The sequence below is a fragment of the Medicago truncatula genome, chromosome 5 (genome assembly GCF_003473485.1).
Source record: "Medicago truncatula cultivar Jemalong A17 chromosome 5, MtrunA17r5.0-ANR, whole genome shotgun sequence".
Taxonomy (NCBI): domain Eukaryota; kingdom Viridiplantae; phylum Streptophyta; class Magnoliopsida; order Fabales; family Fabaceae; genus Medicago; species Medicago truncatula.
The window spans coordinates 42,036,262-42,054,443 of NC_053046.1; the positions used below are offsets into that span (position 1 = coordinate 42,036,262).

The following is an 18,182-nucleotide window of genomic DNA, read 5'->3' on the forward strand; positions in this document are numbered from 1 at the left end:
GCGGAGTAATAAAATCGAAATTTTAAAAAGCACTTCCGATAAATAAGAACAAAATTGAAATTTTTAAAGTTAACTGCTTGTAGTTATGCACCGAATATATAAAATTTAAATTTAAATTTAAATTTTAAAAATGAACCTCCGCTTACGTTAGTAAGGACAATTTTGTAATTTTTCAGGCTTAAAGAAATATGAAGGCCTAAAAAGAAACCCTCAAACTTCATTCATTCCTATTCCTATACACATTCATATCGAAAAAAAATTCAATAATCATCACATTCACAATTTCAATTTCCATTTCTCAAATTCTCAATACCCTGTGCACGCGCGCGTTGATTCATCAAATTTTCATTTCTCTGAATCGAAGAAGATTCTAGAATTCAATGGATCTAGAAGTCGTTGGCCGTCACGCGATGCTGTTCGACGACGACGGCATGGCGGCGTTCGTGAACTCACCGGAAGCTCTTGTTGATTGGAATTCTCTTTCAATCGATCGTTACGACGTTCGTCATCTTCTCTCCGGTCCAATTCCACCTCGTCTCAAACGCCGCACTCATCATCCGCCGCAATCTTCCGCTGAAGCTGACCTTGATCATCAACGTTATCTCGATCTTCCTTCATCTTCTCCGATTCATGAAGAACAACCGCAAGAAGGTAACCTACTAATTCATTCTTCTAGTATTTTATTTCGTTATTTTCTTTTTGGTTTATTCGTTTTTGGATTCTATTATGGTTGATTTTCGTGAATTGTGTTTTTGAGTTGAGATTAGAAAGGAAGCTTGATAGATGGATATTGTTTCAAGTTCATTCCAGGCATAAACCGTAGATTTTTTGTTAGAATTGAAGGTTAATTAGGCGTTGTTTGGATAAACAGTTAATTTGCATCTTATAGTACAAGTGCTTTTAATGATAAGCACTTATGTATAAACTATTTCTAGAGCAAAAGATGAAATGAAGATAGATTGTTTTCATATAAGTTATAGCTATCTCTTGGAGAACTTATGAAAATAAGGCGAAAACAACTTATGAACAATGTGATAATAAGCTGTTTTTGTAGGTTCTCGCACACAGAAACTTATGCCAGTGGATAAGTTCAAATAAGCCAATCCAAACATGACCTTAGTGGATTAAATGTAGATAGTCTAATTAATAAGAGGGTAGAGGAAGATGTAGGAAAATTTAGGGTGTGTTTGCTTCAAGGTATAAAAATTACTACATTACTTGTAATGCTGTTCCCAGGAATATTATTTCCAGGAATGACTTCCATTTTCTTGCTCATGCGTTTGGTTAAACTTTAGATTTCGTGGGAATATTTTTTAAATTTATTTAAAGTAAAACAAATTTTAAAAATAAAAATGCAATTAAATATGACTGGCAGTGGAGTTGAGTTTCCATTTTCTTACTATAATGCAATTAAATAGTAAGTTGAGTTTTACTCTCATGGAAATGTTTGATTCCCACCTTTTAGCGTAGGAATAAAAAGTACAAAAATCATGTGTGGTTAAAATTCCTGGGAACAAATTTTCAAAACTTGAAACAAACATGGGGATGTTACATTTCTTATCTCATATTCCCGAGAATAACATTATAAACCCTGAAACAAACACACCCTTAGGAATCACTTTTAGAAGGTTTTGCTGAAATTTTGGTTTTTGATAGTATTTACCTCGTGAATAAGGCATTAAGGTTTGGTTGTTATTGTCATCCTGCTTTATGTGCTGTAGTTGGAATAGATAAATGTTCTGTTATTCGATGAAGGAAGCATGCCCATATATGTCGATTAAATTTAGATTTTGGATGTGAGATTTATCCTCTTTATCATTATACTGATGACTTTTATATGTTTGGAACATATTGTTTTAATGAATCATGAGTGATTCTCTAATACTTGTTTTCAAAACAAACAAGTAGGCCTGTTGTTCATGGTTCACAAGAAACTGAACCAAACTATGAACTGCACTTGAACCAAACTGAAAATAACCAAAATTTTGATAAAGTTTATTGAATGGAACTGATGTGTTGAAGATGGTTTGGTAACCACACCCTTATAACAGTTCTGTTTGGTTACTGAATCCCTGCTGTGTAACATGTTGCAACACATTAAAATGCAAGCTTCAGGGGTTCCCTGTGTGTGTTGAATAATTTAGTTGGGTTTTGGTACCTTTTTCATATACAATTTCAGGTGCCACACACTCTTCTTTTTAACCGATTCAGCCTTGCCAAGTTGCGGTTCAAATCCGAGTCGTACAGCGAGATCCCTGAGTTTCAATTGTAGGATAGAGAGAGCAATCACTTTCTCGCGTATTTCTCCATCGTCGATTCAGATCTCTAACGAGTTGTGACTCAGTGATTTAAGGTTCAGTTTCGTAGAGAGATTTTAGAAGGAAGTAAAGCTGGAAAAAATAAAGAAGTATCTTGCATTTGCAATTTCATTTAAGAGTACAAATTCTGGAAGAAAAAAAAAAAACCAGTGCTTAAATTAAAGTTCAGCAGATTCCTGAACCTCAAAATCAGTTTAGTTTGGCTCTAGTAAATTTAAAATATTTCAGTTCAGTTCATCGAACCTATTCTTTGGGTTCTGTTTGGTTTTTCATACAAACTGAACCATGACGAGGCCTACAAACGAGCACGAACAAGTCTTTTGAATTGGACTAATTGATATATCTTTCGGTGCAACTTTGGCTGCTGGCTATTAAGTCGGATTTTTTTTTCTTTTCACGGTGATTTTTTGGACAACTTCCGCCTAAGACGGTGTTTAGTTTTTTTTTTTTTTTTTTTTTTGTTTTGTACAACAACAATCTCTACATTTGCAGGATGCAATCTAATATGCTACGGTTCATGTGTCAGACTACAAGTAAGGATGTTTTCAACTGGCTTCCATTTTGTTTTAGTTTATTTGGTGTTAGTGCTACTACTGTTGTAGCTGTATGATATTGTTGCAGTTAAGAATTATATGTGATTCTGATGAAATGTCACCTTTCCGTGTTTTTTTAGATAATGATTCAGGTGCAGTGAATTCATCAGGCTATCGTGCTGTTGCATTTTCATATGAAAATTCTAGCGTGTCCACCGAGACAAAGGACAATGATACTGACTCTAGTTTTCGTCCCAACTTTCCAGTACCAGAAAGCTTACTTCATAATCTGGTGAGTAACATCTTTCTTAAAATATAATCCGATCATGTGATTTTCATGTTTTAATTGACCCTCTCATTGTTTAACCAATGTGACTAGGTGATAATTGTCTAGGGTACATATGTTATTCTAAGGCTTATGATGTCTAAGTTTCAGATGCTTGGAGCTTAAAGAAGTTCTTGTGACTCAAGGTAGCCATTCACAGGCACCTTTTTTCCTTTTGATATCATGAAAAGGGGCCGTGCAGGTGGGATTAGGATGGTAGATATTGTTGATTCTATACCTCTTGTGAGAAAATGGGATGAAACATTTCTACATAAAGCTCTATTTCTTGATCTTTATGATTATTCAAGTATATATGAGGTTGTCCTGTGTTTGTTTAATAAGATCTTCATGTATTCATATATACCGCCTGGCAAGACCCTTTCTAAATTAGTGTTATGCTAATTTGAATTAAAAATCACATTTATTGACAAAAAACCTTTTTGTTTTTCTTTTCCAGCCTCCAAACGAGAAGCTACATCAGATTATTTCAAGGACTGCAATGTTTGTCAGCAAACATGGAAGCCAATCGGAAATTATTCTGAGGGTGAAACAAGGAGATAATCCAACATTTGGGTTCCTGATGCCTGATCATCATCTTCATCCGTATTTTAGGTTTCTTGTTGATCATCAAGAACTTCTGAAAGATGACAAAAACGATGCAGGCTCAACTTTGGACAAGAATAGAAGTCAGGAACTGGATCAAACAGGAGGTGCATTGTCTTTGCTTGGATCTGTCTATGGAAATGGAGAGGATGAGGATGGTACAACTGAAAATACTAGTGACCTTGAGAGAAACGCACATGTGGGAGCTGTTGATGCTGCATCATCAGGGGTAGAGCAAGCACAATCATCTTCAGATGCAGACAAGAAGGATGGAAGCATTTCTAAAAACCAAATACCTTTGAAAGAAAAAGTTCCTGTTATAAAGCGGAATCAGTCTATCAGTATTGTTAAGACAGCAACTTCAGCTAGAACAAAAACAGGAGTTGCCCCAGATTCGGGGTCTAATGGTGCAAATAAATCACAAATTTCTGTGCCCAGTACATCTAAGATTGAACTACCTGTTGTTGAACCTCCATCTGACTTAAAGATAATTATTGATAAAATAGTTGAGTTCATCTTAAAAAATGGAAGGCAATTTGAGTCTGTTCTTGCTGAACAGGATCGTGCTCATGGAAGGTTCCCATTTCTTCTGCCTTCTAATCGATATCATACTTACTATCTGAAAGTTCTTCAAACTGCGGAAGAGGTGTGTTTCTCAGAATCATTAAATTTTACCCTTGCAATTCATCTGTTTGTGTGGTTCAAATTATGCGAAGTGAGAAATTAGTTGCATTTTTACTACGATGTAGAACATGATTCAAGGTCACTATGATTGATGCTTTGCACGCTACCCATTCCCTCTTGTTACGTTGGTTATTCTCATATGTCATTATTTTATGTTCATATTATGTGTTAATTAATCTGTGGATGAAATGCATGCTTCTGTATAATTCATTCAATACTTCACAAATCACAGTAAATAAAATATTGTCTGGTTACGTAGTACATAGTTTTAACAAATTATGAATATGAATATTCAAAGCAATAATGGTTATTTTTATTCATCTTTGCTTTATAAAATGTTCCTTCTGGCTGAATCAAATACAATAATTATTTTATTTGGGTTCAAGATGCTTTTTGTGCAATTAGTGCATCTTAAGAATTTCGTTTTCAAGGTTTGTTAAATTTGATTTTGATTTAATGATCTTTTCAATTGTTTACAGTCTAAGTTACAAGGCAAGGGCTGCCAGAAGCACACTCCAACGGATCCGTCTATGAGTTCTGACCTACCAAATGACATGGACCGGAAAGAGAAATTCAAGATGACTATTGGCAATTTAAGGAAGGATGGTCAAGATCCAACTCCCAAAGACAGCCAATCTCAAACTACAGTTAGCATTCATGCGGCGGCAGCCGCAGCTATTCTTCAGGCAGCTACTAGGGGTATTAAAAGGCCTAATTTAGAAATTTTTAGTAAGGCATCAAGTGGTAATGGTCAAGGCCTTGGAAGTGATGGTGGGAATTTGTACAGCTCTCGGAGTTTGCCGTCATCTCAACTGCAGGGTCTTGTTCCACATCGCAATCTGAATGCAGAGGCTGGTGCTTCTGTTCCAGTTGCCAAGGCTATTGCAGAAAAAGTGGCTATTGCAGCAGCAGGTGAGGCGGACTCCTCTGAAGCACATATGACTAAAGAGCAAAAGCTTAAAGCAGAGAGATTGAAACGAGCAAAGATGTTCGCAGCCATGATAAAAAGTGGAGCTGGGCCATTTAAAAGTGAACTGCCAAGAGCTTTATCTGTTGAGCCACCGAGCTCTGGGCTTTCAGGTTCAGATGCTGAGATTAGAAATCTTGCTGGTAAAGAAAGGGAAGGAAGTTCTGTTCCATTCAATACTGATAACTCAGATAAAAGTCACAAGTCTGAGGAAAAGCTTTCTGATGATAATTCAGATAAAAGTCACAAGTCTGAAGAAAAACTTACTGTTGATAATAATGAAAGGCGATCAAAAAGGAAGTACCGTTCAAGATCCAGTAAACATGAAGAGGAGGATGATGAAGAAGAAGAAAATAAAGAAGATACAAGGGATCACAAACGATCCAGAAAAAAGCATCGATCACGTCGATCTTCACACAGAAGTCGGGACAGGGATGCAGACAGGGACAGAAACAGGCGGAAGCACAAGAGAAGAGATTCCTCCTCCAACGACAAGTATTCTCATAGGGAGAGTAGGCATGACAGCTCCTCTGAGGAGGTTGAGCATCGACACTTGAGGCATCAACGTAAATATGAAAGCTCCTCTGATGAAAAACACCGCTCTTCTCGACGTCATCGTGGAGGGAGCAAGTTGTCAGACCATGAGCATAGACATTCGCGTAAACGTTATAGTTCCTCTGATGATGAGCATAGACATTCACGTAAACGTTATAGTTCATCTGATGATGAGCATAGACATCCGCGTAAACATTATAGTTCATCTGATGATGAGCATAGTCACCGGAGCAGAAAGACAAAGCATAAGAGCAGGTCTCATGCTGAAAGAGAGGCAGAGTTGGAGGAGGGGGAGATAGTGAAATCAGACAAGTCACAAGTAAGCGAGGTTGGGCGGGCTAGCAGGGAGGCTTCTGCTGAATTATTTAAGTCTACAAGGGCACCCTCTCAGTCACCTGAAGTAACTAATGTTTCTGATGAGCTTAGAGCCAAAATTAGAGCCATGTTGATGGAAAATTTGTAAAAGCAAAATTAGGCTCCTAATGTATTTTTAATCCTCGTTAGATCATAGTTCCACTGTTCCATCAGGCATATATCATTTGGCTTTTATTATTTATTGGTCTGTAGTTAGTTATCTAGTCCTTTACTTACCTAACATAGCAATTTGGCTTTTATCATTTGGCTTTTATTATTTATTTGTAGAAGCAAAATTAGGCTCCTAATGTATTACTTACCTAACACGGCAAATTGAAAAGATTCAGGCAGCTAGCTGATGAATTTTTGCGTATCAATCATATCTTTTTTTTACTTGTTACAAAATCTAATAAATACTGAGTAGATTTTGTCAAGAAATAAATATATGAAGGTAAGTAATTATTTTCATTTGAATTTACCTTCTAACAGCTACTGATTCTACGGGAAATTTGTTCCGTAGAATATAGTCTCTTATTTTATTTATTTATTTATTCTATCTTATCCTTGTTAGCAAAAACGAAATGTGGTAATTTTTTTTAATAGAAGGAAACACGATAAAGATAATTGTTTGAACCCATCTCTTTTTTTCATCTTGTAGAGTTACTTCAGAGAAAAAGATAAGAAAACTGGGTTCCATTTTGAACCCATCTCCACCAATGAGTTTTGGAGTAATGGTTAAAATTTCATTCCAGTTTTCTTTTTTAAAGAATTTCATTCCATCCTTCAATATTATAAGTAAATATGTAACAAATTATTCGAAAATGTGATTTGAGTCTGATTTTCAAATGACTTTAGAGTTTATTCAAGAGGGTGTGCCACCTAGTCATCTCTATACGTCTCTAGTCTGGTACATCATGTTCCATTTTTTATTTTAGAGGAGTGAAAGTCTGTCCTTGTTTACAAGTTAAGTGTTTTATGCTTGTCCTTCTTTGTTTTAGTAACATTTATTCAGCAGATGAGAATCCAATTCCCAAGAACAATTTCTTGTCATTTGGAGTCTTCTTTTCCCACTGATCAACAAAAATATGTAATGAATATATAGATAAAGTACAAGTATGGAGCACAATTGTTTGGTAGTGGTACTATGATGGCACTCCTTGACCTCTACCATATGGAACACATTGCTACCAGTAGCTCTGCATGTTTTAATCAAAAAGTTTTTTTTATTTTTATAATGGATTATCTTTTGGACAAGAAAGTATAATTTCACTAATTGATAACCAATTAATATTTGAGTCCTTCAAACTCTAACATTACCATGGACCACACCTTTACGTCAAACTCCAACACTACCATGGTCCACACTTTTAATTAAGAAGTAACTTCTAGACATCTGTACTTTAAAATTTCGGATCAGCAGTCCACGTGAGTATACCTCATACATTTGCCGTATACCTCATACATTTGCCGTATGAATTTCAAAACGCAAAATTAAAAGATAAAAAAGAATTTAGAGAGCTTGCTTTGGATAATGTTTTATAGGCCTCTCACATTTCTCAAAAGCTCATCAGATTTATCAAATTATAATTCAAAATCGAGAATTACCCCAATTGTTATTTTTTTTTGTTCATCACGTAACTTTTGATCAACGTATTTCAAAGATTTAACAATCTAAAAGACTTGTCATGCAAAATGATTGCTCAATAATTCCCTCAAATTTGATTGATTTTTTTTTAAAAAAAAAAAGTGAACAAATTTGAGGGGCTTAGTGAGCAATGACGTGGTTGATGATGTAGCCCAGTCAAAATATCCTACAAAAATAGGCCCAAAACTTGTTGCCTCTTTAAGTAAAACAAAGGTATAGTTTCGATCAACTAAGCCGGCTTCTCTTACACACAGTTCAGTGGCATCTTTGTTTTCAAGCCGTTGCTTTTGCCTTGTCTTCAAAATTCCACCTTCGCGGTCTTCACACTGCACGCGCCTCCGCGTGATCCACCACCTCGCCGCCGCCTATTCCACATTCAATTTCTCCGAGGTACTGTTTTCTATATTCCCTTTTACGAAATACCTTTATTTCAACTTCGAAAAGACACACGTGTTAGCTTTATGAAGGTCTTTCATTTGTTAACAGAATAGTTCTTCATCTGGTTGTTTCACAAGTTGTTATAATACTGTGAAGTTTATGAGTATGAATATTTTAGTCTCTGGCTAAGCTTATGTATGAGCCTTCTGTTTTTGTGCTGTATTTGGTTTTTTGGTTCTGTTTTTTTTTTTTTTTTTTTTTTTTTTAGTTTGAGTAAATTTCTCGTTGTTACAATCTAGTGGTTTGGCTGAGAGGACACTATCTGTGTAATCTTGGATTCGAACTCAGGACACCGCACTTTCCCTCGTGTGCGTTTATTTGAGTATGTGTTGGCCACCAGGTGAATAATGGAAAGAAAAAATGTTTGAGTAAAGTCAATATATTGGCTTGCTTAGTTTTCCATAGGGTGGGAGTTCTTGGTGAAGGAAATTGTATGTCACAGGTTGCATTGCTTTGGGTTTAGGGTTTAGTGGGCTGTTACTGTTATGTTGAAACTCTGTAATTTTGCTTCTTGTTCGGAGAGAGTATACCTCATGCTTCGGTGATAAATTGAAAGGGGTTGGTCATTTGGATTGGATTGGGTTTATGGAATCAATCATTTTTTTTTTTTGGTGGTATACTATTTTTCTCTCAAAACTTTTGATTCTCATTTCATCAAATATCTTTGTTTTATTGATCAAACTCACCTTGCTTTTCTCTTTTTGTTTTCTATTTTTCTCTCTGTCACTTTCCTCTCGTATTATCTTCACTAGCTTGTTGGGTTTTGGACTATAGATTCTGCTGCCGTCTCTTTTGTCTCTTTGTATAGGAAAAAAATGATTCCACTCAAAGTTGTTTAATTTACTTTACCTTTAAAACATATAATGTTACTTTCATGCTCTATTGCTCTTGAATATTAAATTCAATGTGTTTGTTAGTGTTCTATGTAATTTATTAATGAAGGACTTTGTAAATCATAGCAAACATGACCTTGTGTTGTATTTGTGTAGCTAATTGTATAGAACAAAAGTCACAATGACTGCTACTTCTATGTTATTCTCGTGCTCTATGCATGTCGGAGTTTCTAATCCAATGATGGCTTCAAAATCATCTGCGTGTTGTTTATCAAACCGGCCATCGAGTCATTCGAAGTCAATTTCATCATGTGGGCAGTTTGGAGTTTCGGGAAAATCAAAACTTTTGTGCCGGGCAAGTGCTCTTCAAGTTGAAAGTGCTCCTTCATTTTCTGTTGGGCAAAAGTTTCAATTTGATGATGTGATTGAAGCTCAACAATTTGATAGAGAAACTCTCAATGCTATATTTGAAGTTGCAAGGAGTATGGAGAATATTAGGAACAACTCATCTGGGAGCCAAATGCTTAAGGGTTACCTCATGGCTACTTTGTTTTACGAGCCTTCCACTAGAACCAGGCTTTCATTTGAGTCTGCCATGAGAAGACTAGGTGGTGATGTTCTCACAACCGAAAATGCTAGGGAGTTTTCGTCTGCAGCTAAAGGAGAGACGCTCGAAGGTGCAACCCTTTTATTTGACAAAAGCAAAGTTCATTTGGGGATTCATTTCTTTTTGTTCTGTATGAAATTGAATTTTCATGTGAATCTACTTATTGCAGATACTATAAGAACAGTTGAAGGTTACTCTGATATAATTGTCTTGCGGCACTTTGAAAGTGGCGCAGCGAGAAGAGCTGCAACAACTGCTAGCATTCCAGTAATCAATGCAGGGGATGGCCCGGGACAGCATCCTACTCAGGTATGAGCGAATTTGTCGCGATATAGTTTAGTATTGCAAAATCCAATGCTTCACAAAGCAAGTAAATCTGATAAGAACATAGGATGATACATTTTTACAATCTTTTTTCTAGTGTGGTATATTACTCGGAAATTTGAAGGGAGAATCCCTTATTTTGCTGATGCAGTCATAAGGGTTTTAAAACAGAAGCTAAAACCTAAAATTACCTTAAAATATACTTTAGTTTTTTATGCAGTGTTTTCTATGTTGATGCCTGCTCAAACTATTAACAGGCAAATTGCTAGGGCTGGCTGTAATTATCATTATTATTTTGTCTCATGTGTATGAGTGTATCACGTTTATTATGTATATACCAGGTTCTAGCTGTCTACTATATATAGATTTCAAACTTTCAGAATATTTTAGGCTAAACTTTAAGATAGAATCTCCTATAACCTCTTGTGTATTTGTAAATCATTTAATTTCTGTCTATTGAATAAAGAAAAGCCACATTAAACCCTGTAACTTTATCTTTAGAAGCTCGCTTGATTGACTTTTATCGTGATCTCTCTTGTTCTTATTTACCAACTGACAAGATGGTGATTTGAAGTTTGTTTACTATTTAAGTTCTTTGTCTTTTAGAGCAAGAGAATACAAACATTGCAAATTTCGTTTTCAATTTTTATCATTTTTTTGTGCATGCTACTAAATTTATAATGACTTGAATGGTAAATGAATGTGAAATGGATGGTCGTATATTTTCTACCAAGTGTTCTATCATCATTTCTATCTTTTAAAAAGTAAATGGATGGTGCCTTTTGAAATTTGTCAGGCACTTTTAGACATTTATACCATTGAAAGAGAGATTGGAAAACTGGACGGAATTAAAGTTGGGCTTGTCGGAGACCTTGCTAATGGCAGAACGGTTCGCTCACTTGCATACTTACTTGCCAAGTACCATGACGTGAAAATATATTTCGTCTCTCCTAATGTGGTCAAAATGAAGGTAATTGTTACAAATACTACTATGATCTCATGAAGATGATATGAAATGTCAAGGGACATTACATGGCATGATGAGCTATAGTATTTTTTTTTTATAGGATGACATAAAAGAGTACCTGACATCAGAAGGAGTAGAGTGGGAAGAAAGTTCTGATTTGATGGAAGTGGCTTCAAAGTGTGACGTAGTTTATCAAACTCGCATTCAGAAGGAAAGATTTGGAGACAAAATTAACCTTTATGAAGAGGCAAGAGGCAAGTATATTGTAAATCAAGATGTTCTAAAGGTGATGCAAAATCATGCTGTTGTAATGCACCCTCTTCCAAGACTCGACGAAGTAAGTTCTTGCGACCATGTCATGAGATGTATCTACTTTGATAAGCATTGTTAGAATGAAATATAAACTAAATTAGTTGCTTTAATTTGATGCAGATCGAAGTGGAAGTCGATAGTGATCCAAGAGCTGCTTACTTTAGGCAAGCGAAAAATGGTCTATATATTAGGATGGCTCTATTAAAGGTTTTGCTTCTTGGTTGGTAAAAGATGCGTTCACTTTCGAAGTGATCAAGATGATAAATTGTTTCAGGTGTTGTCTTAGTTTACTTGTTTTTGTATGTTGGCATGAGAGTCTCACATATACAGTGAGAAAGAGGAGGAAAAATAATTTTTAGACATTAGTATTAACTTTTGATGTGCAAGTTTTGTTTACTTACCAAAATGCATGACCAAAGTTTTGTTCCTTACCGTATTAACCAGCGATGTATTGTTACAGTGTGCACTCTTAAGATTTATGGATACTTGACCATTTTTTTTTATTTTTTTTTTGAAAGGATGGACACTTAACCATGTTAACATTTTCATGAAATTGCTTACCTAAAATCACAATGTAATATTTTTCAAAGAACCGGTGTTTTATTAGCTCTACTATGAACAATACAGAGAACTTATTTCTTACACCTCATCTGATTCTCCAATGTTGTATTAAGAACATAAGTGAAGAGTGCTTATAAATATTATATTGATGTTATTATAAATGTTTTATTGACGTTCTTTCAAATAAAATGTTTTGTTGATGTTAAGTATCCAATTTTGTTATTTTTTAGGCCAAACATAAGTGAAGAGTTTTACGAAAATCACAAAGCTAGAGACAAATTTAAAAATTTGAAAGGACCAAACTGTTGTGTTCTGATAAACTTAATACTTCTTATATTTATAGGGAATAAATGTATGTCTCAAATATTATTTTAAGTTTTAACGTTCAATTTCCACTATCTTTAACATCCATCGATTATGATGAAATTGTCCAAATAACATGATAAAATGGACAAAACGCTATTTTGGTCTTTTGAAAAAAAACTTGTTACGCTGGACCTGGACTCAAACGAAAACAAAATTAAATTCTTGATTGTTGTTTCCATTAGTCACTTTAATCTTTGAAGTTAACCAATGATTTTAAGTCAGGGAAAAACGATGACATAGACAACTAAGAATCAAGGACCAATTTGACATAAACCTAAATTCATCCCCCTCAAAGCTGTGAGTGTCTGGCCTCATTATAATGCTGCCGCTTCTCCCATGCTAACATATTCTCAATCCATAGAGTTTCTATCATGATTCTTAGGTGAATAGCTTTTGAAATTGGTTTATATCATAAGCTCAAACACTAAAAACAACTACAATACATGCAGTAGAATTTCCCTGCATAAACCATTCTCTATCAGATTCAAGACTACAAACTTAGAACTCAACAAAATAGATATTATATCAAGCTCTATCTACACAAGAGTGGCTTCACAATCTCCCACAATATTCTTAAATACCATAGTATAATGCAATCAAAGGAAAATGAGAAAAGCATCCCTAATCAAATATAAAAATAATATAATAATTTCAAGTTAAAAGTATAACTTGATGTAAGTTTAACTGCATTCCTTCAAAACAAAAAATAAACTTTAACTACATAGCTAATAAGTGGGGAAGTTAGGATCAACATTTTGAGCCCAAGACTCCAAACCCCCAACAATATCCTTAGCAGAGGTAAAACCCATTTTGTGAAGGTATTGAACAGCCCTTTGAGAATCATTTCCCCTTCTGCATACTACATATAATTGTGCACTTGATTCAGAAACTGCGCCTTTTTCCTCTTCTTCGTCTTTCTTCAAAATTGACGATATTTCCGGCAACCTAGACTCTAAAGTTGAGAATGGAATGTTCAAGGAATTCGGAAGTGACACAATCTTGAAATGGTGAGCTGGTCTAACATCAACAAGCACATGTGGTTCCTTGTTGAGAGTTATTTCTTTGTACTCCATGCTGCTGATTCTTGATTCACTAGGAAGTAGATTTAACTTCAATGGAGGCTGCATTTGCATCGAATTGGAATGCATTAATGATATGGAAAAATATTATGAGTTTAATGGAGATGCAGAATTGCAAAAATTAGTTTTACAATGACATCCAATGAAAACTCATCATATTGTCACATAAGCCCATTTTGTAAGTGTATTTTAAAAATAACTACAAAATATTGAATTTTTTTATTAGACCACAGTGTAAAACAAATTTATGCGATAGTGCATGTCTCCTTTTCTCGAAGATTATTACTACTTTTCAAAATTAGTAAGTTTTGGGATCAAGTACAGGGATTAAATTCCATTAGCAAAGGTTATATAATAGTTTACTTGGGCAATAGAAAACAAGTATAACAACCAAAATAAAACTTTAGTCACTGATGAGTTGGATTGGCACCCTGTGTTGGATGGAAGATTTTAACTTTCCTAAATACAAAAACTAACTTCTAATATTTGTGTCGGGCAATTAGTAAAGTGTATAATTGTTTTCAGTTAGAAGAAATCATACCACACGCAAGGGAGTCTGAGTGAACTTCTCATAATCAAATTCTCGGAAGTACTGCTTATTAAATCTTGCATTATCTCCACAAGCTTCACAATGCATAGACCTTCCTCTGATTTTCACCTGTGCAATAAGATTATATGATTGTTAGCTAATATATTATATGTAAGAACTTGCTATAGACAATCTTAATACACAATCTTAATTTTTTTTCATTCTCATAACACATCCTGCAAACATAAGCATCCTTTTCTATCATTAGAATTCTACATCTTAATTCCATCTTGTTGGGTAATGCGTAAAATAATGACCATAAGCAAGGTTGTGAATTTATTAACATACGACACGGATTCGTGAAGACAATGCATCAAAAAGAAGCATCCTTCCGGAGAGTGGTTCACCAACTGCAGCAGCAATCTTAATTGCCTCGAGAGCTTGGAGACAGCCAATTATGCCAGGAACTGAAACGAACAGACCAAATATCACAAATTCAGAACAAATCGCAACAGCAGGGGAAAAATGGTTCGAATGAGATGCAATGTAATTTGAATCATGAATGATAAATATTTAAAATGATAAAAAACCCTGCATCTAGTAATCAGAGCTTGGCTAATAGAGACATGTACAAGAACCAAACAATCAGACACATTTTTATGTTATTACCAAAGAAGATAGCATACCTACTCCTAGCACTCCATTGTCGGCGCAACTTTGGCATGCTGATCTAGGTGGTGGAGTTGGAAAGAGGCATCGATAGCAAGGACCACCGTTGTGATTGTAGATAGTGAGCTGCATCATACGTTTTCCATGAGTTACCTCAAAATAATGTGATATAATCAAAGACATAAAGGGATGCGACAACATAATTAGACATATACCTGCCCTTCCAATCCCACAGCGGCACCTGATACGAGGGGCTGCATGTGTACAACGAAAGCAATTAATTAAAGAAGTTGCAATAGAAGTAACTTTAACTTTTCCTATAAATCATGTTGTCTACATATGCGACAAAAATAAGCTAAAAATATGGTTGGGGAAACATTAATGGAGTGAAAATAAGAAAAAAAGATTCAAAAAGTCAAATGTATTTGGTCCACAATTTCACTTTTGGGATCTTTTTATTTATATTTAATTCCGGTGTATGAGAGAGCTAAAAAATTGCAAATTTACAATGAATTCAAAATCTTGATTTGCCGCTTAGTGTGAAAATTGCACAAGGATTTTAGGGGCAAGAACTCATATAGCAACACATTTTGAATACTATTGAAATTAATAAAGGCATTTCGCCCACAATCAATAGCATGCATCCAACCTAGCTCAGAAATCTAAATATTATTTGTTGAAATCAACCGTCATCTGTGTCATAATATATGTGAAAGTTTCAATATTTTATGTTTCAACACACACATAACTTCCTTTTTTCTGAATTAATCTAGATATCATGTGCATCAATGAATCAATTGACTAACAGAGTGCATTCACTCATGAACCTAAAAAAATATAGTAACTAAGGAAAAGCCTTGTTTAACATCAATTCAGACAGTCGCAATTTGTTCTTATATTGAAATAGTAAGATTTACCTTTCCTAGTACCACACAGCAGTCACTGATCAGATACCGGGTGGGAGCATTATCTGTTGCATCCACTATTATATCATATCTAGCAAATTCACATGATAAAAAAAGAAATCACACGCATTCAGCGGTAATATTCAAAAGGGAAACAAAAAACGTAAGGATCGAAGAAAACAGGCCTTAAGAAAAAAGAAAGACTGGTCTTATTAAAGAAAGGAAACATACTTGCTGAAAATTTCCAAAGCATTGGAAGTTCGCAAAGCTTCCTCGTGTTCCACGACTTCAACAGATGAGTTGACCCTAAATATTCACAAAAACTTAGATCCAACAATAATGATACAAATTTGTTACGAACATTTGATCCAAAACCAACATGAATTGTAGGTGAGATAAAAGAGAGCAACATACGCGCGACAAGCAGCAGCAGCGGATTTCACTTTTGGCTGACCAATATATGCTTCAGTGTGTATAATCTGAAACACAGCATGAATGAGTTGAAGTGAATAAGATCAAAGTTACAAACAGGAAATAAAAAGTAAACAAAAAGATGCATGTTAACTACAACTTGTACTCGCAGAAGTGAAAAAACGACCACACAACGTACACGAACAATAAACAAACTACATCATACATGTTGCACTATACCTGTCTATGCATATTACTGAGCTCAACCTTGTCATGATCAACAATACCCAATTTGCCTGTGCAATTTTTTAAAAAGTAAGCTTTAACGAGATTATAAAATAAGGCAACAATCATTAGAAAAGTGTGATATTTTACCAACACCAGAAGCTGCAAAATATAACAATGCAGGAGCACCCAATCCTCCAGCTCCCACAACTAAAATTGATGACTTCAGCAGATTTGCCTGCCCTGCAAACCATGGAAATAAACAAAATGTAATTCAAAACAATTTTCAAAGATCTTGAATTGTTAAGGCTTAGAGGTTTCTAATTTCTATAAAGAAAATTGTAAACCAATTACTATATTCTAACGGTCGTTTATTTGAATTTATCTCCTGGCATAAACATTTGTGAGGCTATTTGGAAGAGATTATGGAATTTGCATGACATGTTTGTAAGTTTTTTTTAACTTATTTCTATAAGGTCTCAAGGATAGATTATGAAAACAACTTACAACTAATATGAAAAGAGTTCAAGTTTAATTAATTTTTTCTATAGAAACAGCTTATAGATAAGTGCTTATATGATGAGCACTTATGATACAGCCTAAGGCCCTGTTTGAAAAAAAAGTAACTTATTTGCAGCTTATAGCATAAGCGCCTGTTATGAAAAGTGCTTATATATAGGCTATTTTTATAGCATAAGATAAAATAAAGTTAAATTGTATAAGCTATAAGTTGTTTCAATAAGTTCTCTCAAACAGTCTCGCAAAATTTATGTCAGGTTTAATTATTTGAACACTAACCCTTAGCTCAAAACCAGTTTAATTAAATTAAGCAACCCCCAAACTAATTCTGATTAATATCCAACTATATCTAACATTTTCAATAAAAATGAAATTGCCCTTGAATATTTGATAGTGTAATTTAGATGAATGTGTAGTACCTTGAACACCAAAGGAAGGAAGAACAAGGTGGCGACTGTATCTATGAATCATGTGAGGTTCCAATCCATTTGTGGGGTATGGTGAAGAAGAACCATTGGATGATGCAGCAGAAGCAGAAGAAGCGTGTTGTTTTGGGAGATTAATATCTTTCAATTGAGATTCTAACTGTGATATTTTTTGTTCGATTTTGGTTTTTTCGCTCTTCAGTGATTCAAGTTCTTGAAGAATCTCTGAAGCCAAAGAAGACATTGATTGATTCAGTTGTTCAGTGTTGACTTTGTTTCTGCTTAACGCACAACACAACACAACACAACAACACTCAACAAAATCAGGGTTTTCTATTCTAAGTACGATGTTACTGTTTTTTGTGGGGCAAATTTATTGTTCTTTTCTTTAGAGTGTATATTCAATTTAGTTAATGAAAAAAATTATTATTGAATCTAATTTGATCTCTTAGAAAAATAAAACCACCATTTCATCTTTGAGGAAAAAATGGAATAACTTAGTGCTTGTCTAAACCACCATACAATTGCGCAAATTTCTTTGGCCAAGTTTTGGAGCTCTTCAAGACTAGATGTGATTTTTTGGCATGTTTCTCCGTCGAAGTTGAAGTCGGTGTTGAGACTTGATGCCCCAAACTAAGCCTTGTTTTTAAGGTTTTTTCTTTTTTCCTTTTATTTTGTCATTCTACCAAAAATAAACCACCATAAAAAATGGGATAGCTAGGTCCTAACAATAATTAGAAAGAGATAATTCAATCTCTATAGTAGAAAATGTCCATGATATTATTTTTCTTCAAAAAGTTATTTACTTTTATTCTTTTTCTTCTTTGTCATTCAAAACATTCATGATATTGTTGTAAAAAAAACATTCATGATATTAACTTCAATATTAAAACTTTAAAAAGGTTACAAAGAGTGCACCAAAAACAAAATATAATATTATCTAGTTTATAGTTATTAGTTATAATGATGTATTTATATAGATGATGGTTGCTTGAATGCTAGTGAACAAGATTAAATCACAGTTCTTC

At 34.5% G+C, this 18,182-nt stretch overlaps 3 protein-coding genes across 11 annotated transcripts; 2 read left to right on the forward strand and 1 right to left on the reverse strand.

The window, feature by feature from the left end:
* Positions 1 to 207: 207 nt before the first annotated feature.
* Positions 208 to 6,716, forward strand: LOC11425876 (protein suppressor of white apricot). 9 transcript variants are annotated; one of them, XM_003617569.4, is made up of 4 exons: positions 208 to 651; positions 2,992 to 3,143; positions 3,634 to 4,425; positions 4,943 to 6,716. In XM_003617569.4, exons 1-4 carry the CDS (start codon positions 381 to 383, stop codon positions 6,446 to 6,448), a joined length of 2,721 nt encoding a protein of 906 aa, XP_003617617.1. In that variant the 5' UTR covers positions 208 to 380; the 3' UTR covers positions 6,449 to 6,716. The 9 variants fall into 9 exon arrangements, with proteins under 9 accessions (XP_003617617.1, XP_024640304.1, XP_024640307.1 ...); XM_024784536.2 differs by lacking the exon at positions 208 to 651 and adding an exon at positions 3,231 to 3,494 and having other exon boundaries at positions 2,861 to 3,143; XM_024784539.2 differs by lacking the exon at positions 208 to 651 and adding an exon at positions 3,231 to 3,322 and having other exon boundaries at positions 2,861 to 3,143.
* A 1,478-nt stretch (positions 6,717 to 8,194) lies between these two features.
* Positions 8,195 to 11,968, forward strand: LOC11426800 (aspartate carbamoyltransferase 1, chloroplastic). The gene is made up of 6 exons (XM_003617571.4): positions 8,195 to 8,374; positions 9,412 to 9,932; positions 10,032 to 10,171; positions 10,983 to 11,156; positions 11,254 to 11,490; positions 11,586 to 11,968. The coding sequence occupies exons 2-6, from the start codon at positions 9,437 to 9,439 to the stop codon at positions 11,691 to 11,693; spliced, it is 1,155 nt and encodes a 384-aa protein (XP_003617619.1). The 5' UTR covers positions 8,195 to 8,374; positions 9,412 to 9,436; the 3' UTR covers positions 11,694 to 11,968.
* Positions 11,969 to 12,890: 922 nt separating this feature from the next.
* On the reverse strand, positions 12,891 to 17,502 carry LOC11429995 (adenylyltransferase and sulfurtransferase MOCS3). Its single transcript, XM_003617572.4, has 11 exons — positions 17,149 to 17,502; positions 16,361 to 16,453; positions 16,226 to 16,281; positions 15,989 to 16,053; positions 15,806 to 15,880; positions 15,587 to 15,665; positions 14,885 to 14,923; positions 14,687 to 14,795; positions 14,349 to 14,467; positions 14,013 to 14,129; positions 12,891 to 13,513 (listed from the first exon to the last, which is right to left on the reverse strand). Exons 1-11 carry the CDS (start codon positions 17,396 to 17,398, stop codon positions 13,118 to 13,120), a joined length of 1,398 nt encoding a protein of 465 aa, XP_003617620.1. The 5' UTR covers positions 17,399 to 17,502; the 3' UTR covers positions 12,891 to 13,117.
* Positions 17,503 to 18,182: the final 680 nt, after the last annotated feature.

Coding starts and splice junctions, on each gene's coding strand:
- LOC11425876 (XM_003617569.4), top strand. CDS start 381: ATGGATCTAGAAGTCGTTGGCCGTCACGCGATGCTGTTCGACGACGAC. Junction 652..2,991: donor TGAAGAACAACCGCAAGAAG/GTAACCTACTAA, acceptor GTGTTTTTTTAG/ATAATGATTCAGGTGCAGTG. Junction 3,144..3,633: donor AAAGCTTACTTCATAATCTG/GTGAGTAACATC, acceptor TTTCTTTTCCAG/CCTCCAAACGAGAAGCTACA.
- LOC11426800 (XM_003617571.4), top strand. CDS start 9,437: ATGACTGCTACTTCTATGTTATTCTCGTGCTCTATGCATGTCGGAGTT. Junction 9,933..10,031: donor TAAAGGAGAGACGCTCGAAG/GTGCAACCCTTT, acceptor TACTTATTGCAG/ATACTATAAGAACAGTTGAA. Junction 11,491..11,585: donor CTCTTCCAAGACTCGACGAA/GTAAGTTCTTGC, acceptor AATTTGATGCAG/ATCGAAGTGGAAGTCGATAG.
- LOC11429995 (XM_003617572.4), bottom strand. CDS start 17,398: ATGTCTTCTTTGGCTTCAGAGATTCTTCAAGAACTTGAATCACTGAAG. Junction 14,924..15,586: donor GCTGTGTGGTACTAGGAAAG/GTAAATCTTACT, acceptor GTACACATGCAG/CCCCTCGTATCAGGTGCCGC. Junction 14,468..14,686: donor CAATGGAGTGCTAGGAGTAG/GTATGCTATCTT, acceptor TGTTCGTTTCAG/TTCCTGGCATAATTGGCTGT.